General features: G+C 33.7%; 1 protein-coding gene across 4 annotated transcripts in view; it reads right to left on the reverse strand.

Annotated features, from left to right (window-relative positions):
* LOC124364004 (L-lactate dehydrogenase) overlaps positions 1–24,273 on the reverse strand; it is a 34,434-nt gene extending 10,161 nt beyond the window's left edge. The window contains exons 1-5 of one of the 4 annotated variants that reach the window (XM_046819254.1): positions 24,100–24,273; positions 16,630–16,740; positions 8,785–8,916; positions 5,243–5,360; positions 2,925–3,098 (exon numbers count right to left, since the gene is read on the reverse strand). In XM_046819254.1, the coding sequence (XP_046675210.1) occupies positions 2,925–3,098; positions 5,243–5,360; positions 8,785–8,916; positions 16,630–16,740; positions 24,100–24,150 (586 nt within the window). In that variant the 5' untranslated portion in view covers positions 24,151–24,273. Of the gene's footprint in view, positions 1–2,924; positions 3,099–5,242; positions 5,361–8,784; positions 8,917–12,139; positions 12,361–14,874; positions 15,019–16,629; positions 16,741–24,099 lie in introns of those variants that run through there. The other 3 variants (XM_046819255.1, XM_046819256.1, XM_046819257.1) reach the window with 3 other exon arrangements.
* Between the last annotated feature and the right edge of the window lie 3,393 nt (positions 24,274–27,666).

The raw sequence follows: 27,666 nt of genomic DNA on the forward strand, positions 1-27,666 counted from the left end.
GTTAAATAAAAAGTAATGAAATAAATACATTTCTAAACTGAAACAGCAAACAGCCTGAACAAACAGTTAAATATATGTAAAAGAAACTTTCATATTACTAGAAATATTTATTCTTAGGTATTATATTTTCTCTGTCTATTTAACAATGGCAAGTATATTAAAGTTTGTATTGGCTATAAATTTATCATGATTCTTGTGTCAAAGGTCTGCAGCATGTGTCAAGGTTACAACTATAAAAACACACTAGTAAACAGCATCACTATTTTTAACATCTTGTATTGAAAATATGATATGTGAGTACTATTAGAAATACTATTTGACAGACAAAACTTTGAAATTGATATCATTCCAGAAGGAAGAAATTAATAAATATTACTATGAAAATAATTCTTAGACATTTTTAGAAAATTTACATATATTTGTTTAGAAATTGTTATGTGGATTAAAGTTGTTTACTTACTAGAAAAAATTAACTACCTATTGCAAGTTTTTTTTTAGAAAACAAGTTAACACAGGGTTGCTACTACATAAAACTCTCTGAAGCCTTTTACTTCTACTAATGTATTTACAGGGCAGAGATAGTTGTCTAGGTAGAAAGTTATAAATTAATGCATTACAAGCACTCATTTTTAGTTTTACAGCAATCAAAAATGTTTCAAAATCTTTTACAAAATAAATAGAAAATACAAATTTTGTGTAATAGATTTTACAAATCTCTAACATATATTGTGTTATAGCATTGAAATAAAAAAGGAGGATTCACAAGAAGAATATTAAATTAGTGGATACCAAATGACCACAAAACTGGGATACCAGTTCATTCTATTTCCTGGAAATTACTATTACTACCTGCTGTGAGTACTATGAAGGCCACAGCCCAAAACGTATACTGGATGAGGATCAGAATTGATAGGAAATAATTTAGATTGCTTACGGAGATTATTGAGCAAGTTTGATTTTTGATTTTATATATGTAGGTCATTGCCTCTTTTATGTAATATATGGAGTTTACCACTTTAGGAATCATCAGAATCATAAAATTCTTATTCTAGAGTCAAGTTAACATCGCTGCCAATATACCATATACATCATGATGCTAAATATGAAAATCATGCATTGTTCAGCAGCTTTGTAATACGGGGTCTGTATAATAAGTAACCGGACTGACTTTAGGAAATTTTTTATTGGCAAAATATGTACAATTTTTCTTTAGAAATCTTCAAAGTAGTCCCCATTGGAGTCGATAACACGCTGATACCGTATTTTCCAATCCCTGAACGCTCCCTGGAAGTCGGCAACCTCGATGTTGTCTAGAGCCCTCATCGTAGCACGTTGAACGTTTTCCAGAGTCCCGAACCGTGTCCCCTTAAGGTGTCTCTTGATCTTGGGGAACAGAAAGAAGTCCGGTGGTGCCATATCCGGGCTGTAAGGAGGCTGTGGCAACGTTGCCCTCGACTGTTTTGCCAACTGTTCGGTGACGAGCAGGCAGGTGTGCGACGGTGCATTGTCGTGATGGAGAATCCACGAATCGGCAATCTCCGGACGGCCTCACCGTAAGCCTCTTGAATCATTTGAAGAGTTTCCGTGGCCGTTTTCTTGAGTTTGACACAAAATTTAATGCTAAAACGTTGCTCGATCGTACTCTGCATTTTCACTCCGACGGGGTAACTGAACATGCACTCCGCTCTCGCTCGATACTAACTCTCCAAGCGCTTGGAGGCAATTGCTGCAGCCCGGTTCCCTTTCACTAGACCCCCCACCACCACTACAGCACCAGATACCGGTTAGCAGACGCTTTGACGGAGCGGGGCATGCTCAGTCCGGTTACTTATTATACAGACCCTGTACTTATAAGGAAGTCTGCGTTACATTGTGTCACACAGCCTGGATATAAAAATGATGTCTTCACCTTGCAGTTTCAATTCTTGTGAAAGACAGTTGATACGAAAGTGGACATAATCCTGAGTTGTGACAGACCATGTAAGTACGATTTCTACTAAAGGTACTTAATATGTTCTCGACCATATCAAGTAAGGGCATTCAAAAGCCTTTCTTAAGTAACTTGGAATGAGAAACTCCTGTAACAACCAGGTATGACTAATACAAGCTACGCAGCCCGACAAACATCAAACTAGAGATGGTGAAAACCAGACAAGGGGTGTCTAGTCCATCTTAGAATAGTCATAGCCACAATAGCCACATCTCTGGATAGATAAAACCATGCCTAGTAACCACTTCTTTGGATAGCCATAGCAATCACCAAATTGACGCACAAACATATTCCAATTATATCAACTCTCCTACAGTCACTTAACTGTGAACAAGGAGTGCAAAATTCTTTACTGCTGTTGCGACTTAAAAGGAACTTTTGAAATCTAGTCAAGATCCACCACCGTTTCCCACCATCACCTTCTTTGGTATTAACTACTTGCCTTAAAATCAATGCCAACAATTCCATTTCTCAGAAGCAAACATCAAAAGATTGATGCCCCTTGCCTAAGATAGAAGGCAATTAAAAATTGTAACATTACATCAATCTTCTTAATTTAGTGAGCTTCTAAATAAGTTGTTCCCTCTACATTCATATAAAGGCTGAACAAACATACACCAACTAGAATGGGATTTAGTGCATCAAAAATCTTCCATCAATTACTAAGTAATCTCCAATTAATTGTATTACATATTTTAGTTGAAAACCCTTGTTAAATTTCACTGTTAAATAAAATCCTATTCCATAATTCAGATGACAATCTCTATTACCACACTACATTATGGTAATAGACTAATCTATAACTTACAATTACATACCACTTCAATCGCCTAATCAATACCAATAGTCAGAGTATATAATTTTGGAATTAGATAGTTATACAGAATTCATTTATTACAAGTTTAAAAGACAAGACAAACTACAGTTTACTCACCTGGGTTGCTGACAATCAACAGAATGGTATCCGGACTGTGCTTGACCAGCTGAGGAATGATGTGCTTGAAAATATCCAAGTTCCGTTGGACTAGGTTGAGTCGGCTCTCCCCCTCCTTCTGTCTCACTCCGGCTGACACGATACATATCTTGGAGTTTGCCGTGATGCCATAGTCTGTACAGCAATTTTGTTTATTTTTGTCCTCAAGTTACTCAGTCATAACATCTAGCAGAAATTTTAGCATAGACTAGATAATACCTATAATAATGTTACCTAATTTGAGAATTACAAAAAGTAATATAACATAAAATATAATATCAATTTAGATAACCCTGATAGATTTACTGTAGTCTGATAGTTTGGAGTTTGGGGAAACTCATTGGAAAACTTTTTTCCATATGAAGCAAGGATTTCCAAATAATTATCCCGATTTGCTTAAAATATAAATATACTCCAAGGCAATCAGCCCTGTCTAGACTTGGTGACTTTCACTTTAGTGACACTCTAATAAGTGACTCCCTCCTTCACTGGATAAGAATCAGTACAGCAATTTTTCAAGATATATGAGGCTAAAATCAATTTTTATCTCTTACAATCAAAGGTAAAAATACACCTTATTATATTAACATTAATACAATATATCTTTTTTTATTAAATTAATTTAACTTTAAACAGTTTAATTGTTCTTACACAAGCTACAAAGTAGTTTTTATTACACTAACAGATACCCCTTATTCGACTCATGTGGTAACCTCAGAAAGCCCTAGTGATCATTAATGTAAGCAGCCTTGACTTGAAACTCAAATTTATCAAGGATTTCTCTCTCTGAAATACAAGATTCCACACTAAGTAGTTTTTTATCATGAAAAGATGATTGGCAGAGCAAAGCTTATCATGCGAGGGGCTGAAAACATGTTATTTCTGCCTGATTGTGTGTCCACATGATATCCCAAGAACTAATTGACATACAGACTTAAAATTTTACATGAAGGTTCATTTTAATATAAACAACATCGAGCTTGATAATGATGCATGTCACTCTATGAGATTTAGCTGAGCCTCATTGAAGCCTATCTATGAATTTAGCTCAGTAGACTGGCATAATTTCTCTTCTATCTAGCTGAGGCAGTAAAAATTTCTTTTCAGAGAAATTCTCTGTCTACAGGGCATCTTGAGAATAAGGTGAGCAATAGACTTTAGATTTTGCATGAAACTTCAGTGAAGCCTGTTATATCACATGATGTCTGGCATATGACCTTCCTTGCATTATTTGCGTCAACTCTAAACTTCTGTTCAGAGCTTCAGTAACAAATTTATTTTATCAGTTTTTGTGGTTGCAAACCATACAACACAAGAACTCACTTCCTAGGGATACCAAACTGCATTGTATGCATATTTATATTATGCAATGCCATAATATGACTCATTGGATCTATCTACAACTATTCCTTCATTTCAAATTAATTATGAAAAACAATTTTTGTAAAACCCAAAATCTGTTTATAAACTTTTCCTAAATTATTCCTAAACTTCCTAAAAACACAAAATTTGTTTTGGTTTTACCAAGAAACTCTAATGTAAATATTATGAGCTTAAAATATTGTTATTAGTAACATTTTAACCTTTTTATTGTGCACAGAATATTCTGTGTGTCATTATGGCAGCACCCAAGTGCATACTTGGTGCATAACTTAACTCCACAGAGGAGTAAAGCATGCCAAACTGTTACATATAAATAGCTCTAAATATTGCCGATAAATGCCATCACCAAGCAGAACTAATTATTGGCACAGTAACAATGTCTATACACCCGAACTCCACTAGAAGTCAAGTACGGTCAGTAAAAGCATTCAGTAAAGTTCTCAGCAACAATTGCCGTACTTCTCCAACACACAAATTCTCTTTACACAACAGAACACATTACTCTACATACATCAAAACTCATTACACTCTTTTGGTTAACTTTTGGTACATTCATCAGGGTTGATTTAGGTCAAATAATCAAGTAACTTATTGCTTTACATTTTATGCAACACTAAGTCGTCTCTTGCCACAAAATAGCAAAGTGAAGAAGTAGATGCCATCAACCACTCTCAAATAATTAAAAAAGAATGAAAACAAAGAAGTATAGCTAACTAAATAATATAATAATGATAATATCTTAAGAATATCCTACACATAATATTCCAATATTTCTCTCAGTACCAGCAATATTAACTACATTACTAAAAAAAAATTAATTTTGTAACCCATTACCAATTTGTTGGATTGGAAATATCTATTAAATTATTATATATAAGGAATAGAATCGAACGTACCTGTTCCAGAATAGATTTTTGGGCTCCTCATAAAGCATGCACCGTGTTGTAGGTCCATCATTTCTCCCCTCAGCTTGTCTTCCACACAGTCTACCAGAGCGATCTCATCAGTTACATACTGTTTACAAAACAGAGCATAAGTAAGACCAAAGTGCATTAAATGTAGAATTGGACAATGTCCATAGGTTCTCGCAGCATGCAGTCTACATTTGTTCAATGATTAATAATGCGTAGCAAAATGTATTTGAGTTTAGTAGCTATGAATAAACACAAAGTGCATACATTGTACAAAACTGGTTTACAAATTACTATCTAATCTTTTCTTTCAAAAGGGCAGATTTATGCACATTCCTGCATCTCTATTTAAACTATACAGAAGTCTATTACTTTTTCAATTTCCATCCTTATTGGATTTCAAAAAGAGAAGCAATGAATGGCTGGCTATTACAGCTAAGTATTGAAATATTTGAGACCATGTTTTCAGTTAATTCTTCCATGATCCTTCCTACTGCCCTCTCTCCCCAGTATCAGCATTACTCAATTGGGGAAATATTCACTGTTATCATTACTGTATAGTGAATAAATTACTAATACTGCATCTAGCTCTAAACAAAATAACGCCTATTTACACTTCAATTACACAAATTACACTTTATAGAATAAATATTACCTAAAATAAACATGTTTATTTGTTCCATAATTATAATGATTGTGACTGTTAAGAATTTTAATTTTCATTTGATTTCATATACCAGTACAAGACTTCTGACAGCCACCTACACACTCTAGCTGGTGACTTGTTTATTTTTTTAACTACCTATGTATAGTCTTGAGTTATATGGTAGGTTTGTAACTGAATATTAAATTAAATTGTTCTGTAGTCTTATCTTTGGGCTTCTACAATAGTTACATCCCAAAAACTGTAAATTGTACCAAAAAAATATAAAATATCATATAAACTCAAACAATTTTTTATTGCCAATGTCTGAATAACTGGGAAATTTTGAGAACATGTACTGTTATCCGGATTACCAGTTCTCTTAAAATACGCCTACAATGCCAATGTCTGGTTTCCTACACATATCAAAAATAATATAACTAAAAACGTAAAATTTTATTTTTCAAATTATTTGTATTTTACACAAATTTTACATTAAATATACCTTTCTGTAAAAAATGTTGTATACAGCACAAATACAAATTATATAGCTAGTTGCTAATTGATAATAACTGTTATATTTTCATTTTTTGATATAATTTGATAAAAAACGTTAAATATATTATTTTGTAATTAAAGTTTTTTTTGTGTATTTGGCTGTATTCTGTACAGTACTTTTTTTAGTGTTAACTCTAAAAATTTCTAATAAAAATTTAAGGATAAGCATTTATTTTCTTTCATATTTTAAGAAGTGTTTGAATCCATCTAAAATGTGAATATTTACATTTTTGCACAAACAAAAATTATAAAAATTGGCCAAAAAACATAACTATGGCATTATTTGATACCTGCACTCAAATTACTGGGCATTTTCGGAAACAATCCAAAAGAAAAATATGTGACAGTGAAAGGTTTAATACTGTGAAAATATCATTTTTTATCTTAAAATCCTTATTTACAAATATATATTATGTCTTATAAGATTTATATAATATTACAGAAGTTCAAGAGTGGCTTAAGTTATTTAACACGTCCACCGTGTTATGCCCCGGTGGATCACGCAACAATGGTTTTCTAATACTCTCTGAATATTATCCCGCTGTATTTTAGACACTGAAAATATAAACATAAACACTATTAACTCTTTGAGTACCAAGAGTTGATGGAATTGGGCCAATTGTGGGCCACAGATATTTCTGAAAAGTGCTGAGGGTTAACTAGATGGGCTTTTCGAATACTTATTATTCTGTAACTAAATGTAGAGATATGGCATTGTACTCTGTCTCATTTCATACACAATAAATCAAATAAACATAGATTACCTATCTGGATTTGATTTGTTATATCTGTTAACAGCTACAAGTATTTTCCAAATATGTGAGACAACTTTTATGCAAGTGCAGATTTTCAATATTCTGCACTATTTTATAAGAAAATTTATACTTAGTATTATATATACTTACTTTTTTTAAGCTTGGTAAGTCATAATTGATTGTTCCTACTTACATGTGTAAAAATGATAAAGTTGCATACTCATGTATAAGATAACACAAGTTTTCTTTATGAACAGTAAAAATTCTAAATTTAAATTTGTTGTATAATTTTTTAGATTAAATATTTCAACAGATTGTATCATCCAAATAAATATTATAACTCATATCCTACTTTTACCCTAACACAATAAAACAAAAATTATCTCATTATGTTTATTTTGGAAAAGTTGTGAATTATTTTGTGAAACACTACACAAATACCAAATATACAAAAATCCAAAACTCAGTTATAAAATAATGTTATGTGTGGGAGAATTTTCTAGACAAATGGGTCAACCTGATACAAAGGGATAATAAGATGAATAGCAGGGATAGAGATTAATAGCATTGGAAGGGGAATGGTCAGTGGGTTGGATCAATTTTTTTTTATCTAGCTGTGCTGCCCCTCCTTATCTTATCGGTTGATTGGTGCTGTGAAACTTTTCCACTCCTCTAGTGGGTCTGGACTTCTCCCCTTGAATGTTCTGGAAGTGCCCATGGTCTTATAAGGAGCTGAAGTGACGCAACGAGTGAAGTGGAGTTTCAGATAAGAACTTTGGGCAGTGAAGTGAGGACAGATGGATTTGTGTAAATGATTATTGACTGTGTCAGTGTTGAATAAAGAATTGTGTGTAACTAGATAGACTAATTTAGTTAATAGGGGATTGTGGCAGAATAAATTAGAGACAGTTAGTGAGTTTTGTTTTTATATTATATTCATTTGCAAGATTTATAAATAGTTAATGGATTCAATATTCACCAAGTGTTTCATTCAGGCAAACCCGTACTTAATTTTTGAAATTTTGTATGCTTGTTCCAATGAACATAAGGAACAATAAAGAAATTTCAAATAAATAAATTAAGATCATAAAATCACAATTTTTTATTCTAAATTTTTAAAATATTACAAATTTAATTTTTGTTTGGATTATTTTTTTTACTTAAAATATGTTTAAATTTTAATCGTTTAAATAATTATCGCAAGTTGTACCTACTTTCCCCTACACAATAAAAGAAAAATCATATTGTTATCTATTTTTTTAAGTTATAAACTATTTAGCTGAAAACTACACAAATATAAAAGGGTGCATGGCACTGAGAGAGGTGACCTGTCATAAATGCTTGGCACTAATAGCACTTCCCCTCAAAAGTGCTTGGCACTCAAAGGGGTAATCACTCCAAAACATAGTTATTGAAAAAATGTACTGGCATTTTTCATTTTTGGCCAAAACTATTTTGTTGTTTTAAAAAGCACAATTATTTTGGCCATCATGAACATGTTAGGATATATTTAAAATATACAAATGAAAACCCTAAAACTATACAAACTTCAATAAAATCGGGGTACATACCTGGGTGAGAATACTGAAGGCACAAGCCATGCCCACTTGGCCAACCCCCACTACTGTGATCTTGTTGCCTGAACTCTTGGAGGGCTCAGTGACCTTGGTCATCAGCTGGTCTACCATTGCCGACATGGCGTCCTGTAAACAATACTCAACTTTAACAACTGAACTACTAACCTACCTTTTGATATACCATCACACAATTTGTTCATCACAACTCAATAGTTCTGAAGCATATATCACCAAAATGTTCAGATATCGCTAATGAATTCTTTCAATGAATGCTCGTATGCAAATGGATATGTATGAATTCAACATTTTAAGGACACAATGCTATAATTGCATTGAAAAAGTATATAACTGTAAACATTTTGTTTATTATAAGTTAAAACTACAGAAAATATAGTAGTCTTGATAATCACTGAATTTGTTACTGTAACCAGTGATGCAAACTGTTTTCAATTTCTTGGGATAAATCATAAAGCCATTTGAAAACATATTAAGATAAGGGGAATATCTATGGTAAATGACATATGTAACGATTTTGTTGAATGTTGTATTTTAAAGATGTTTTAGGACAAAATAATTGTTTCTAATTATAAACTATTGTTATTACTGACTTGTTATATTTATGAAAAAAGTGCACAACTTTCATAATGACTTGTAAAAAAAGTCATTGTTGGAAACAATAATTATTTTAAACTAGTCTACCAATTCAAAACATTGGGTAACATGGCATAATGAAAAGAAGAGTTAGTAAATGCTGAGTTCAAGAAAAGATGCAGATGATTTTATGTATGGATTGTGGTGTATATTGTCCTTCTCTGTCATTTAAGATTTTACAGTTTAGAGATCAGGAGATCAATAAAAAGTGTCAGCAAATCTCTTGCAGAGGGAACCCTTCCAACAAGCAATAAAGTTTATCTGCAGATGTTTGACAACAGGGAAAGAATAATATGAAAGGTTAGTTTGTTGGGGCTCAGCAAAGTAACAAACTAATAATAATAGTTGCATGCAACACTGTGTTGCCAAGGCCTATGTCAACCAGTAAGCCCTGTCCTAAACCTGAAGCCCTTGTTTACACAACGGGATATCTACTGTATTATACAAAGTAAGTATTATACAAGGTATTCAAACAAGAGAAAGTGTCTTCTCATGAATATCCCTTAAGTCACTCTGTTCAAGTTAAAAGAGGATCGAAGGATGATAATGGATGTAAATTACTTAAAACTACAAATAAATTCTTTAGTAACATTTATTTGTAGCTAGTAAATATTGCAGACAGCATAATAGCCCAGATAATACCGAGATTTCTAATAAATCTTAAGCAAATAGTTTTTAAAATTTAACAACCTCTGGAATGTGTTTTGCTCCATACATCTTTCCCAATTGTTATGTTTTAAATCCCACTAGTATTATAAATGCAAAAGTTTGAATGTTTGGATGTTTGGAGGTTTGCCCTCGAATCACGCTGAAACTGCTATACGGATTGTGATGAAATTTGGAACAGGTAAGCTTTTGGTCTGAACTAACATTTAGAGTGCTTTTTACCACCCATAACACATTCATTTCACCAAATAAAGTTGAATTCAAATTTAAAAATTAGTTTGTTTACATTCGAATTTTATGATAAGAACGAAACGTAATAATGTTTCATAATTCAAATTAAACTGGCACTAAACAGCTGTTGACAGCTATAATTCGACAAACTTTCTGAAACATCTGTTTACATTGCTAATGAAAATAAAAAGATAATGGCGGGCGACTTATTATGCCAAAACACCGGGGGTGAATTTAAACGACCAGAACAGACCCGTATTGACCGCAGCAACTTTTTAGTTGTACGATACACTTTCGTCATTGGGATAAAAAGGCTAACTCTTATTGTTACTGAAGCCATCGAAGAACTTCAATAAATTATCATGGAATGTGGGAGGGAAATACTAATCTTATAACAACTGTTTCACTTTATGACTTCAGGATCCCAAACCTCTGTTCTTTAAACTTAAATCTAAGTTGGATCAGGAGATTGGAATAGCTTTGAGTGACTATCGATTATCTCTAGACTGTTTATTATGTCATAGAAAAAGAATACATAGATATATTGTCCAGTTTTCCAACAGAAAATTGCGTGCAAAGCCACGTGTAACTAGTTAGAAATAATTAAGCTTAAAAGGAGAAGCTATGAAATATTTTATTATGATTAATCATACAAAAATTATATTCCACTTGCTATGAACATATATGCATACACAAGAATTATAAAATGTAATTGGTAGAAAGTTGGAAAACACAAATAATGTACCTCATATAACTTTCTTTTATTACAATAAAATATAAGTAAACAAACTATTTTCAACCATACATGTTAAGACATTAACAACATTAACAAAAATAAAGTGTTGGTTGTTGTGATTAATTTAATTTTTGTTAATATTCTTAAAACCAACTGGACTATCCCTAATTTACTATACATCTAATATACAGGCACCAATCTAACTTCAAAGTGATCAATTTTAATAACAGTTACATGACTGCATCCAGTGAGCTAGTGCTGAAACAATGTAACCCTAGAAACACATTTTTGGTTTTTCATAATACTATCGTACCACAAAACTTGGAATAATTTCAATCAGTTTGACAACTATTATAGCCTGTTGGCAATTAAATCAATGTTTTAGATTAATCACCATATAAGCTTACTCTCCAAGCAAAGCAAATTATAGATATAAGTAATTACTATAACTGGTAGTGTTTTCATCATTACAAGTTTATCACCTAATTAAACTGAAAGTGAAAATGTATATAAAAAATAAGAATGTTTTAAAACTGATCTTAAAATAATGCTGAAATAATCATCAATATGCCAAAACAATAATGTAACAATTGTGTGAACTGAATTCTTTCAATAAAATGTAATATCTATACAGTAAGGTGTGAAAACAATTTAAAAGTCACCACTGTTTCTATTATTAAAAACTCTCATTGGTTTTGAAAATGTTAAAAATTAAAATCTTAAAAAATCCATCTAAATTAGATTAAGAACCAGACCCCATGCAAATAAGGAATTAACAAACAAACCTTATATAGTATGACAGTGAATATTGTAAACTAATTAATTGTAATCACCACTTAAAGATATTGCTTTGAATGGCAAAGGAGAAGATATGAAATCTTTTATTCATAATTAGTTATATCGTGAGTGCAAACAAAATAATGAATTGGGCGTAAATGATGATAACGATAACAAAGATAAAGGTAGGTACTTAAATTTTGTCACAAAAGTTTCCTTTGAGAGAATATACTTTTTTAATGTATGTCAATGTAACATCACTATCTAATAGAAAACTGAAAACATTACCTGAATTAAAAATCTAGAGGAGTATTGAGACTTACAGAATTTCAGCCGGCTTAAACTTACTAGTACACACGATGCACAACACGAATTGTGAGCTTGAATGTTAGTTACTGGTCTAATTTAACGATGAATGAGATGCACACTGCACAGACAGACAGAATGACGGACGAAGATAGACAAGGCGGACAGATGGAACATAGACCACGTGACCTCTCCTCTCCCAGCACCCCACACACCCACCCAACACTCCAGTACAGTAGAGTCACCTTGAGTACTGTTCACTGTACAGACCGGCGCGAGCGCACAGAGTACAGTGAGTGGGAGTGGGAGGAGGGAAGTATGACGCGACGTGACCAAATGCACGTCCTGTTGAATCAGTTTGGACGCAAAAATGTGGATTTGAACAGATTCTGAAATTGTTCATACAGAATGTGTTTATTGCTCGACAAATGGCTTCTTATCGCGATTGAGCGCTTATCTCATATAACAGCTGTTTGTAGAAGCGAGCTTTTGCGCGTGCTCGTATTAAAACAATGACCCACTTTTCTTCGGCGGTCACTTTCCCCTCCACTCCTCCCCCGTGTACCCTCCTTCGCGTTTCCTTCTGTCATTGAACCCGCCTGACTTTACAGCAGCGATAAAATTCTCATCAGAATTATTGTGACAATTGCGGCTTGGTCATAAAGTTTAAAAGGCTAAACCGAGTTATTTTAGCGAGATTCTTCTCGGATCTAGCACACAGTAAAAATAGACTGGTGCTGTTTCATATAATTTACAAAATTGTGATTCTGACAACTTTTTGCAAATATATCCTTCACATGAATTCTACATCTATTATAGTTGTCTTAACTTAATTTTCCATTAATACATTTCTATAGCAATTTATAAGTAAAACAACTCAGTGATTACAAGTTATTCCGAAATTGACACATTTGTACAGCTAAGATAATTTAAATTTCAGGATAATTAGTACACAGGATCTACTAGGTAACAATGCGAAAGCTGCTTTTAACTTGAAGCCAAAGATGTCCTTCTTCTACAAATTATGTTTATAAACCTTAACTCATAAATGATTACAGATTTGTAATTTAGCAGGGGCTTTATTGAAACCTAACGCACGACTGAGAACAAAAAAACTATTCTCTGGCTTGAAAATGACAGTCAATTTAAAACAATGATGCTAAAGTTAAAGTATGGACAGTAGGAGTCACTATGGATGCAAGTTTAAAAATACTGTAAAGACAGTTCAATATCGCCTATTCGACATTGCATATAATCAGGCATCATTTCGACCAAAAGAAAATAACGAAAATGCACGGCAAATGTCTATTAATTGGTGTTATGTACTATATTATAAACTTGCAGTGAATAACTGTAGTTGTAATATTCTTTTCAATACCAACTTATACTGGGCTAATTTTTTCATAAACATCTTTAAGATTATAACCAAATTTGTCGTATACAGTTAAATAATTTGAATCGTAGAATCGTATTTTTCGCTTAAAGTAATAATTGCCGAACGATCATATTCGCTTTTACTGCGCAACGTCACAGCTACCCGTTTATATAGGGTTATTGAGGTTCTGCAAAACCTGAAATAGTTGGTAAAACAGTAGTCAATATCCTACCTTGAATTGTAAAAGAGTACATGTTTCACGTCCCAATACATGTAATATTTTTTTTAACAATGTTCAATAACCTTTGGTCCTGTAGCCTATTTATGTTTCCTTCATTTTCTCCTGTTAGTTTCAGGGAAACGTACCATCGACGTTTTATATGAAAAAACGCTATTTTGAAAACTGATGATAATTTAATTTCTAAACTAGGTCTAAAGAGAAAAGTCTCACCTCTGATATAATTTATAAATAACAAGAGCATCAAGTTTTATACAAAACCATTGACAATGTCAAATGAAGCGAATTCCATAAATTGTTACCCAACTTGCAAAGGATTAAAGCAGAAAATATTCACCTTCCATAGATTTTAGTAACAAACCGTGAAACCGTTTGAAAAGTATAGTCTCCGATAGTATATTATTTACTCTTTAACATTAAATTAAACTGCAGATTCATAATAAGGTATTTAAATGAAACCAAATAACTGATGATGTAGGGATCTCAAGTTTTCACTGTTTAAGTTGACCAAATTATAGTTATTTGGTTCTATAACCAAAGACTGAACAGTTTAACAGTATCAGGCTCTTGCCTTGGATTTCACACAGGTTGCTTGGACGGACAAATAAATTTGCAGAGTACTCATAAGTATTACCCTTCTATAGTTTTTTGTGGGCGAACCCGGAACTGTTATAACATTACTTAAGACTAATTTGATTATTATCAGCGTCTAAAAGTGTATTGCCTATTGTGGGATTCAAACCTAGGGCCATTGGATAACAGGTCAACACGCTAACCACTGAGTTATCACAGTCGGCGCTCTAATTTTGAATAGGGTGACGGTTGTCTTCTGAAAAATACTTTAGTGCACCATTATTTTAGAAGAAGGTCTGAACTTAATTCGTTTGAACACAAGAAAAAAATATTGGAATGGCTCCTCGGCCCTGTGCATGCAATTACGACTCCGTTTCAAAATAAAATATAAAAGATGAATTTGTACATCTCTAACTGAATTCCGTTGACTAAGTATCGAAAGCATTTAGGTTATATCGAACAAAACAACCTACGACCTCGTTTTGAGTGGATAACTTATAAATTAACTCTATATCATAGAATATTAAATACCTGAAGCTTCTTTTCAGAAGCGGGGCTGAAAGATTCATACATTTTCGACATTATAACACAAAAATTTTAAAATAGATTCCGCTTCCTAATAATTATTAATATAAATATTATGTATCAGCTGATAAAAGGAATAACCAGTAAATCAACTTTAGGATGAAAAATGTAGATAGCTTGACCTTTCTGGCATAGTTGGAGGAAAGAGAAACTGACAGCATACGTACGATTGCTATTTTGACTCTTCAGACAAGTTATAAGGTAATCTAATAGAAGGGAACGTTGTGTAGTCATATTAAAATATCTTATGAATCTAAAAATGAATATATATGAATAATATGAATATATCTCAAAACTTCTTATGATGACATGATATCAAAGACAAAAGGTGTTTCAAATGACACGTGCACTATTCTAATTCAGATTTTATCTTTGTACTATCGTGCATTGAGTCATAACCGTTTAGATAACCATTTTGATGTTGTAAACGATTCGTCTGACTACATTAAATCTTTTAATTTGGTACAACTGGATTACAAACCCATCCACGAAGCGCGTATAATTTATTATAATGAGTAACAACTGCAATAAGTTGTTGTTGTGTTCACAGATCCATAAAACCGGCTTGTTTGTGTGAAGTATATACAACGGCTGTCCAAAACTCCCGAAATTGCTTGATATCATTAAACAGCATTCAGCATTTCATGGTTTCAGCCTATAAGAGATCGGAGGAAAATCGTTAGTGTTAGCATAGGCCAAGTAATATTTCATATTAAAGCCCTGATAAAACGGTAAGAAAGATATGAAAAAATAAAGTTTTATAACATAGAACACATTGGAGGCCAGTTGAAGTTTTAAACGTTGCAAACCTTATAATCTCCCTCTTCTTCTTTGACCACATTTTGTGGCTAGGAAACGTTACATTAATAAAAACTAAAAACTAACTAAATTGTATTTTTAGACGGTGAATCCGAGAATCCTTCCATCCTTAAAGCATAAAACTCAGTTAAGCCGTCCAAAGACCTCACACTCCCGGGAAGACCGTTATAAAGCTTGACGACCTGGGAACAGAAGCTATCCTGTATAACGTTCTTGGTTCAGCTTCCCCCCATTCCTCAGGCTGTAACCATGTAACTCTTCTCTTGTGCTATATTCATAAAAATACTTATGACACTGTCAAGGACGTATTGATTGAAGACAGTCAACAGACTTATACCAAAGTAAATGAAGAGTGGTCGGCAGTGTTGTTGTCGTCCCTTGTTTGCAATTATACGTAAAGTTTTTTTAAAGTAAAATCTTTTTACAACCTAGAGCAAGACCCCACAGGGCACTAAATCTGATATTACTGTAGAACAAGAAGTGATAGGCTGTTAACAGAAAATTCTCTGTTAGCAGACTTTAGCACCTAAATGGTCCATCAAAAGCGAACTCAAAAAACGAATTTATGGTAACAGAACCAAATTCTTATTAATATGACCTTCATTATGTAGACATATGTGTCCTGTTTGAAAAGATAATGAATACACATTTGGGCGTTTAGTACTTTTTTGATTTAGAAGTCATGCTCAGCAGATTCGTGAAGACTTCTATTGTTTTCTTTTGAAAATTTCCAAGAAATGTACCAACATTTTAGTATTATTAACACGTGGAGGAATAACTGATGAAAAATCTTGTGGCTTGTGAAATGAAAATGGTCCCATGTTGTATTTCCCTCAAGAGTCATGCAGTTGGCCTGAGCCGTGCACCCTCAGGTTGACTTACCTTCCGCAGTATGCACAACAGAATGAGTATAACCGTGAGTGCAGGGTTAACCATCACAATATGAGGTCGTCGCCATTGTCTTTTATGAGTACTCTGGATTTCTGTAATGGCCTGCACAATAGTACATTAACATTATACAGGTGTTAGTCTATTAATTGACGACTCATATTAGATCGTCCCTGATTATATTTAAATATATTTTACGATATAATTTTTTATACATTTCTTAGCCCTTATTGTATTTAAAATTGCTTCAAAAGTGCATTCGTCATAAAAATCTCATCTATTTTAGACCAAAAAATAAACATTTTTATATCTTGATTTGAAAATACCGTACATGATAAGGATATTTGAGTAGGGGAGGTTTGATGTTTCAAATTAAGTTTATTTGAGACATAATTGTATTGTGTTAGTACAAGAGCTGTTTGGACTTAAAAACTGTAGCGGTCACTTAATATATTGTGATTTCTCCCTTTTGGTTGACATGGCCTGTGGTGAATGGGGGGCCATTATTAGATTATAAGATATATTGACTAAAACGTATAAAATGCTTTTGGTGTATAATGCAAAAAATATTCAAGCAAACTATATGCATAAAATGCTATTTGTAAACAAAATAAAAAAACTGACAGACTTAGCAAAGGAATAATCACTTTCTACCCAAGAAATCAAAGGTTTTCTTCCCTTGGTGGTCGATGGAAATGTTACTAGTTCATTTTTCTTAGTTTTCTTTACGTTAATTTTATTGAAAAGTTCATGGGATTAGAACGAACCCGCATAAAACTATTTAAAATACGAATATTACTTTAAATATTGAAAACCTCTTCATGTACGTTTATAATTAATAGGACAAACCGTTCTATTGAAACAGATCTTAGAACGGATCATACCTAGTAGTGTGTATGAGTAACTCAATTTATTGGCTTAGAGTTAGCGAAGCTCGATGGGCTGGAAACTTTCCATATCTGTCTGTCTTTTTGTCATTGTCATTGATGGTGCTTGTTACTCCATAGGATTTTGCTGTTTATGTCCCGCGGCTTATGGCGTGGCGTACCCCTACTTTGTATTATACAAGACAGTGTGAATGCAATGCAACCTCAGCTAACTCTGTCCCGCAGCACATGGTGCGGCATACTTCTACTTTGTATTATACAAGACAGTGTGAATGCAACCTCAGCGAACCCTGTCCCGCGGCTTATGGCGTGGCGTACCCCTACTTTGTATTATACAAGACAGTGTGAATGCAACCTAAGCGAACTCTGTCCCGCGGCTTATGGCGTGGCGTACCCCTACTTTATATTATACAAGACAGTGTGAATGCAACCTCAGCGAACCCTGTCCCGCGGCTAATGGCGTGGCGTACCCCTACTTTATATTATACAAGACAGTGTGAATGCAACCTCAGCGAACCCTGTCCCGCGGCTTATGGCGTGGCGTACCCCTACTTTGTATTATACAAGACAGTGTGAATGCAACCTCAGCGAACTCTGTCCCGCGGCTTATGGCGTGGCGTACCCCTACTTTGTATTATACAAGACAGTGTGAATGCAACCTCAGCGAACCCTGACCCGCGGCTTATGGCGTGGCGTACCCCTACTTTGTATTATACAAGAGAGTGTGAATGCAACCTAAGCGAACCCTATCCCGCGGCACATGGTGTGGTGTACCCCTACTTTGTATTATACAATACAGTATGAATGCAACCTCAGTGAACACTGTCCCGCGGCACATGGTGTGGCGTACCCCTACTTTGTATTATACAATACAGTATGAATGCAACCTCAGTGAACACTGTCCCGCGGCACATGGTGTGGCGTACCCCTACTTTGTATTATACAATACAGTATGAATGCAACCTCAGTGAACACTGTCCCGCGGCACATGGTGTGGCGTCCTACTTTGTATTATACCAGACAGGATTAGAGTTCCCTCAATAAATTGTACCAACGTCCCCATCAATCACGACCGATGTTTTGTTTAGAGCAAATGGCCGTAACCAGTGCTGCCAACGTTGCGTCGCATCACTACAGTTTTATCGCAGCTGCATTGTAGTATATTTAGTATTCTTTGAAGTTGACAAAGAACATGAAACTACTTTTGATGGTCAACAATTCAACGTGATACCATCTGACAAACATCTGGTCTTTTCCTCGAAAAAGAAGAGACACGTTCTTAATAAACATCTGCATTGATTATTTGAGTAGCATAACTGTTTGCCGGATTATAATAAATTTTTAAAAACAAAAATCTGATGGGATATGTTTGTTTTTACTGTGTTTTAAGCCTCAGCGTTCAGCTATGCCGGATTAAAGGACACTGCATTCATATCATTACATGATTGGACCTCCCCAGCATTTGAACCCGTGATCTCTCAGTTAGAGAACCGAGACTATATCCAGAATTTTACGGAGGAGGACGACGGGATATGTTAAATTTATAAGTAGCTCCATTTTTCACAACTGTCAGTAGTGATTTAAAAAATCATAATCAATATTAAACATTCATAATAATACCGGGTATGTATGGAACTTACAGAGACCAATGAGAAATATTAAAATACGAGTACATGTAGCAACTGAATTTGTATAAATATTGTCGTTAAGGTTTTCAAAACGTCCATTTTGTATCAAGGATTATCTGATTATTAATGTCACATATACATAGGTTGTGAGAAAGAGATATAATTTTTCCGGACATTTGCCATCCATCAATAAAACAAAAGTTCAGCAACACTGCGATTCCTGGTCAGCAATGTGATCACTTCTTTAGGTGATTAGCTAACACTTAACTATGTCTAGATTTAACCTCGAAACATAGTGTTGATTTACATTTATCAATAAACAATGACATGAGTCATGCAAATTCCTGTCTCCTTCACAAATCGTTCATCGTCAAAAATAATCTGTAAACACAGATGGTCACATTTATGGTCACTTGAATATACGAGTAGTTGAGATGTACCCCACACTAAGCCGACATGTGGCATAGATAGTTCTTGACAGTTCAGCGAATTAACTAAGGAATTTTAACTAGTCAACTGACGTCAAGGATTGCTCTGGAGGGGCGAACTAGTCCACATGTACTTCTTCTCGTACTTACACTGACGTTCGTTCTATTTATCAAATTAGCCACTTTCAATCTACACAAATAAAACACATCTAAGCATGGTTCAGGAATATTGTTTGGTGTTATGGTGCAGAAATTGGAAAGCATTTTTTCAGTTCTCTAAAAATTCCTTCTACGGTGACACGTTCCGGATCCAAACATTTGTTGTCCACTGACCGGGAAATCATTACAAAATACCAACCACGCCCTCATTCAGGTCTAGCTTTCGACACATAGAGTTACTCCAAATACTAACGTCCTGACCCTCACATGTGGTCGTTAACCATGCCATTTTATGTGGAACTAGTATTTATTGTAACGATTACGGTTTAACAACAGCCAGAAAATTATAACAAATATTTTCTTAGATTACTTATTATATTGTAAACGCCTGCAAATTTTTAAATACATCACTGAAGGCGTTCGATATGGAACCCTAAAATATTTACGATGCTTTTTAATTGCCACCTCGCCAGTTCTTATAATGAATGAAATATTGGATTTGGACTGTTTGTATTCGTGTAATAGGCCTAACGGAAAATAAATCCAAAAAAATAGAAAAAACCATAAAATTCCCTTCGGTTTTTATTTTTATATCGATAACTTTTGCCGTTTTTCTAATCTTCGATTACTAGGCATCCAAAATACTTCTTGAGATGTCTACAATTCCTCTTAGAATTGTCAACAAAAAAACTATCATAAGTAAATAATTAACTTCTTGCCAGATACATTCTTAATATACGAAATATTTGTACAGAATACAAAGAAATTCTTTTTATGAATTTTAATTTCGCCTTAAAGTGAAGTTTGAAGTACAAGAGTATTTAAAGAAGACAAAAAATCGACAAATATATGACATTTATAGAAGCAGAATCGCGAAAATTGGATTATTTTAGATTGATATGTTATTATAGACTTATAATAACATCAGATTGATGTTATTATGTTTATGATTTTGATTGTTTACTTACTTAGATGATACATAACATCTAAGTAAAAGTCAACTACTGTCTACAGATATGAATATGGGTTTTTAAAGAATATAGTTACATAAATGCTACTAAGATAGCTTAAATATGGCATTAACTTTCGAAATCTGCCTCTAAATAAATGTGTGTGTGTGTGTGTGTGTGTGTGTGTGTGTGTGTGTGTGTGTGTGTGTGTGTGTGTGTGTGTGTGTGTGGGGGGGGGGGGGGGGGGGAGGGGAGAGAGGGTCCTGAGAAACAGACTCGTGGCCCGCCGCTTGTGCTTACGTGCGGTCTCTCACACCACACACCCGTGCTGACTGTCCAACATTTACACCCACCCAGCAAATTCTTGTTTGATCGTTTTCCAAGTGCTTTGAAATCGTAAAAATGTTTAGTTACTGAATTTAGAATTCACTTTTCAATTATACAAATAGTTTTGGCCATAATTTCAGTAAACTGATAGCACAGAGAAACACACCTACCTATATACATCGTTTGTCTGTGTTAATAGCTGGCTTCGTTAACATAAGGCATTTATTAATCTCATATGCATATGTATTAGTGGCATAGTTTTATTTTTTCTAACGATTACATTTATTAGTTTACATTCTAATAAAGATATGCCTATTAATAAATGTTTCATTGTTGATGACTCACACAACTAGTTAGTTTGTTCGCACCTTACAAGCAGTCTGCACAACATCGTGACGTCAGGCACATCGCGACGTCTCGCACCGGAAACATCAATGTTTAGCGGCTGATGTAATGTTGCTGCCGTTTGTTTGTTCATGAATCGTCTCCACGAAAAAGAAGAGGCAGAAACAAGCAACGAAGTGGTACAATTACAGGAAGATAATTACTATTTAAATATTTCATAAAAACATGTCTATCCTATTTCAATCGAGTTATGTAATTGATCGTTTACAGAAAAGGATTCGGTTCTGGCCCATAATTTATACATACTAAGAGTTTTATTATGAACCCGATACGTCCTTTTTAAAATAGTGTTGTCTGTCCGTCCGTCTGTGCGATAACCCTTGATATTCGGAAGGTCCTAGTGATTTCAAAATTCGTACATATGTTCCTTTGGAACTGCGATTGATCAAATGGTCAAAGTGCAACAACATTGCCTTAACAATCAGATAGGTAACGACTGGTTACGTTCTGCAGTCCTTCGGTACTCCGTTGTATGAGTTCATTCCGTTTATAATGCAATGTTTTAGGTGTTTCTATGACAGTATTGTATATTTTGCACTTTGAGTAAAAATAAACATGACTAAATATCACATTTCGAAATAACATTGCAGTCAACAAAAGGTACTTTACAAGTTTAAAAGCGGGATTAGATATGATTTATCTCACTCAATAATGTACAGGAAAACCACTCAGGCCGCCAATTTCCTGTCAGAATGCGTCATGCAGATACGGGGTTTTTACTCGAGGAAAGACAAATGATTGTGTGATGAAGGTAAAGAGTACCAAGGTGTTCATCTGTAAAGAGGAGGATACATATTTAAAGTCTAATTTCCAATATCTTTCAGTTTAATTCTGTTTCTAAGAAGTTGTATAACATTATTTCGTTTATGAGGAAGTTACTGTCTGGCAAATGTTTTAGTATTAGGGAACTCTTTATTAACTTTATTTTAAATTACATTGTAACTAATTTAATTCAATAAAAATAATGAGTACACGTTATTTCCTTGAAAAGGTTTGAAAATATTAAGCTTCAAAACCTTGGTTTAGCTTCATTCTGTTTTTTTTTTTTTTTTTTTTTTTTTTTTTTTTTTTTTTTTTTTTATATATATAAAATAGAATTCATGTACTATTTGATGGGTAATTATTAAAAAAATGTTACCCATAAAAATCCGTCTTTAACCTCTTAAAACTACTTTGGATTAGGAGAAAATAAATATAGTATATCATTTGACAAAACATAAAGTTAATGTACAGGTACAATATTCATTCAAATTTAGTGCATGAGGTTTTAGTAAATGAGTATGTAATGGTTTATTGACGCAACAAATGAGCAATAAAGTAAAACACATCTACGAACTTATAGAGATAATATTGCACTGAAATTAATCGATTGTAAATAGAAAGGTTTTGGTATATTCATAAATTTTAAATTGTAGTATAAACAGTGAAATGTATTTTATGCATCTGTGTAACATTTCATTATCATATAAATTTCATTTTTCCATGTATGCAACTTACTGCCTTTTCTCATTATTCGCACCAATACAAAGGTGGAATCCTATCTTCGTTACACCATGCATTAGTTAGATCTCGACGTTTGATAACATCAGTAAACTCACACTTTGTACTCTTCGATATACAGGTGACTGTGTTGATTTCAAAGGGAATTTGTAACAATGAGGTGTCCTTGCACGGTGAATACACACACAGGTCGATTCCATTGATCTATTGAACGAGCAAGTGCAGTGTTGGGGCTACAGCCATTGAATGATTTAGAGGGGTTTTCGAAATTTCACATGTCAACCTTTAAAAAAGCCTGTCTAAATAATTTCAAGCAGACGGTGTTTGGATTTATTTCAGTATAACATCATTAACCGACGCTGATAGAAGAATCATTTCCTAGTGCACGAAGTACCAAAACGTATTGTTTATAATGTTGCATATATAAGTGTTGCAATTATTGTGCGCAGAGTTTAGAAGAAAAAAAGATATACTTACCAAGTTTCATAATGCAATACAATGTTGCATATTCACAAATAGCAGAACATTATTCGGTCAACTCGAAGTGACTTACAAAGATGTAACTTAGATGTATATAATGATCCCAAAGAAAATGTGGAAAACACGGGTCCTGTAAGTTTAAATCTTTCGAATTAAAAAACTATATCCATGACAAAATACTGATTACGGAAAATATTTTCAATATTTTCAACTCGGCTTGGTCGTAAATGGCGTTAAACTTATATCTGATGTTGGAGATTAGTTTACAAAAACGTTAGCCACAGTATTATATTAATTAAATACCCTGTGTTAGCATATATAAAATATATATTTTCCTCCACTCGCGCCTCATTCGACATATTTTTTTTACTTTTTTTATAAACAGATAAAATTAAACTATTAATACTTGACATGAATCCTGGAATGTCAAGCACAATATAAACTAACATAACATAAACTCGAATTTCTTTGTAAAGTCCAAAAACTTAGAAAGGTTAAAATTTTAACATAGAGTTTAGGAAATATAACTTTTAAAGTGTAAATATGAAGAGTTACCTTTTGAAAATATTGATTTTACTTATTGTTTTTTGGAGTAGCCTAAGGATTTCAAGTTCTATAAACATCTTTGAAAGCTTTAATTAATTTTAATTTGTAGCGGCACATCAGTATCGTGAACTATATTATAAATCGAAAAACTCACATCATTATCAGAACTTCCGTTTCCGTTGGTCACACCGTTGTCAGCACTCATGATGAGCCGGTAAAGCTGTCGCGATGTCACTTGCACGAGTATTCAGCCACTGCCACTGCTACAGAGTACAGACTAAAGCCACTGCCACGACCGTGCTATATAACCTCTGCCGCAGCCACAGCCTGCTAGAGCTACACCATTTCGCGGCGAGTTTCATCAGGTTCCCCCTCCACAACAAACAACCGCTCCCCAAGTCCCAAGACACCTTTTATCGCGGAAACGATCGATAGATTAGATAATGTTCTTGATTTAGACTCAATATATACTTATGTGATAAGATTATCTCTTTTATCAATTCACCGTCTATTTTAACCGGATTAAAAAACGCATTAATACAAAGCTCATCAAGCTATTTAACAAGTATCAGAAATTAGGAGCAACTTCTCGTAGTTTCCTAAGTTAAGAATAATTTCAGCATCGAGGAAATGATACTTCGTATCAATGAAAATAATAAGCTAGATACATAAATGTTTATTAACAAGGTACATTATAGAGAAATTTTAAAAAATTATACAGTCAAATTGTTCAGCGTAAACATTTTTAATAGTAGTTTTCATCACTAGAAGCAAAATTGGTAGTTTATAATGCACAATCGTGTTTTACGAACGGGTCAAAGCCAAGGTAAGAAATATAGCGCCTAAAGATACTTTTGCTCCTAGTGGTGGACAACGGTTTTCGTCATCCGAGAAACACAATTAAAACTTTTAATTTTTATTACATAATATCTGAACGTTGTAAAACTGTCTAGTTTGCCTGTCTAAAACAGCTGTTTTATGTTTTGAATTTACTTCTACTAAAACAATAACAAAGATTGAGACTAGTGCGTTTAAAAAACTCAAATTGTGCGCCGCGCCGGCTGGTTTTCAGATCTTTGTCATCGAAAAATAATCAATTTTCAAATTGTCAAAACATTTGTAATTTGTGCAGTATGATAAAAACGTTATTTAGCTCCTGTAAGTTAATATGATTGTTTCATAATTGTCAAAGATTGTGGCGTATTTAATATAATATTATTTATTAAACACGTCTACTACAAACTCATTATTCTGTGACCGTTATTTGACAATACCGTATGTATATGACGGAAGGTGGGGGACTATTTAGTACAAGCAGATGTGAGATGTCTTTCATTCACTTATTTTCAGTACGTCATTGTACAACTGTCTAAACAATTATCAATTCTCAGGTAGGTGCCAACACCCAAATACAAATGCGTTCGAATAAATGTAACGGTGACAAAGGAGTACATGAGTGAATCCAGTGAGGGGTAGATCCCCCTTTGACCTCTTCGAGCAAAAATTGCTCTTATCTTGCAATTTTTTAAATACAATAGTAACCTCTTATGAAGACAAGCTGCATACATATCACATATACACATATGAATGTGTATGTATCCTTGTTATTAGCTTAGACTAACTGTTCCCCAGCAAATATTATTCACTAATAGCTCAAGTATAACTAAAGCAGCGTTACGTGGAATCTGAATTAATCCTATCTTAGACGAATAATGGATCACAGAAAGCCAATTTCTAATGCTTTCATCCACTGGCAATACATGAATGATGAACTTGGTAACCTTTATACAAGGTTCCATACAAACCAATAATTTAGTCATTATATAATATAATAAACCTAAGAACACTTTTGATAACTTTTTTATTTCGTACGATGTACATTTCAAATTCTATGAATTCATCTATGTTCATGTACCTGAAGATGAATTCATAGAATTTGAAATGTACATCTTACGAAATAAAAAAAATTATCAAAAGTGTTCAGAGGTTTATTATTGTATATAATTTCATCAAACACTTTTTGAGGCTACAGCTCTAACAATTAGTCCTAACAAAATTTGATTCTAATTATCACCACCTTAGTTCAAAAACTCAAAATTCAAATCGTTCCTGAAATTTCAGATCTCCAAGCTAGGTTCAGAAACACGCTAGAAGAATCTCAGCATCAGCGATAATACCAAGATACCATTGTCAGTGGTCAGCTGAACTTTTTGGAAACTGGTATAACTGTCAGAAATGGCATAGAACTGAAAAAGAGTTGATAAGGTCCACTTAGGCTACGCCATGATGACAAGTTTAATTTATAGCGTTTTGCTTTCTTTGCAGGCCCTAACTCTGAGACTCTAATCTCCCAGCCTCAACGATGATTGTAATAAGAGTCTATTATTAGGGATCCGCACCCATTCTTAGAAGATATTCTTTACAACAGGTACATGAACTTTCATCATACTTACTGAAAATAGTAAAATGGTTTTGTCTGGCTTATTTATAGATTTAATCATCAGTATCGTATAGAACATTATATTATTGCGTAATCATGTAAAATTCTAAACAATGTGAGGTATTTTCGTGCTGTTTTGTTGCGCGGAGTATTGAAGCGAAATACACTTTAAATACGTTAAATGGTTTGAATATACCAGTGACAGATAGAAAAAAGACTTTTTATTGTGTCAGTCCCTAAAATCTAACTGAAAATCCAAAATAAACAAATCAAATAATCTTAATTTTAATTATTCCTCTCTAACACAATAAAGCAATGGATTGAAATTTCAACCATCATGAATATAAAACGACCATGGTCACGCAATTGCTATACCGAGAGATTGGAATTTTTTTACTCCTACTTTTGAAGTTGATAACTAAATGTTCTTTTTTTTTCTAAATAAGTTCAAGGATCTCCTCCCCTACCATGAATAGTAAACATTGCGTATAGGGTGTGCAATCAATTTTTCGTAAGCACATTGTTTTAGCTTTCCAAGTCACAACCCTTTAGATTCCTTGGAATTATAGGAGATTAATGTAGAATTGATAGGATATTTTGGTATGAGACCCAAATAAAAAAGTCTGAAGGTAAAAATATGATTGTTTACAGTATGTATATGAATTATATGACTTCAGGGAGTGATATGTTCTAATTAATAAAAAAAAATTCCTCAGAATTCAAGTAAATGGAATATTTTGAATACAATATTGTCAACGAAAAATTGTTTTGATGAATGATGTGTTTTATTCACATACTGTAAACAAATTATAACCTTTCAACAGTGGTGCTATGTGTATAATTTATCTTGTGCATGTTGGACTGGAGGTGTTAATACGAAAGTATTTGTAATACGTCATGCAACTTATGAGAATGCATTATTAGTTCAGTGGATATATCCTCGCTTGCAGGAGACATCCAGACAATCATGAGTACAGCAGAGCACGGGACAGCTGTAGCTCAAAGAGCGGTATAGAGACTAGAGAGACAATGTGACGCGACGTGCGGGGCTACTCGTATACCGTGCAGCTGTTCTGGTTCTGGTCCACATGCTACCAGGAGGCACACCTGGTCTCCCGCACGCACACCCGCCAGCACAGACAAGTGAGTCATTCTTGCACATCCTTGCGTCATAGGAGTGGCAATGTGAGTCTGTTGTACTTTTTTACCAGGGCGTGTCTGTAGGCCTATATTTTGCGTTAATCATCGAGGGAGAGAAGAGAAGAAGCACACTCAATCAAA

This window comes from Homalodisca vitripennis, chromosome 1, assembly GCF_021130785.1.
Source record: "Homalodisca vitripennis isolate AUS2020 chromosome 1, UT_GWSS_2.1, whole genome shotgun sequence".
Classification (NCBI taxonomy): domain Eukaryota; kingdom Metazoa; phylum Arthropoda; class Insecta; order Hemiptera; family Cicadellidae; genus Homalodisca; species Homalodisca vitripennis.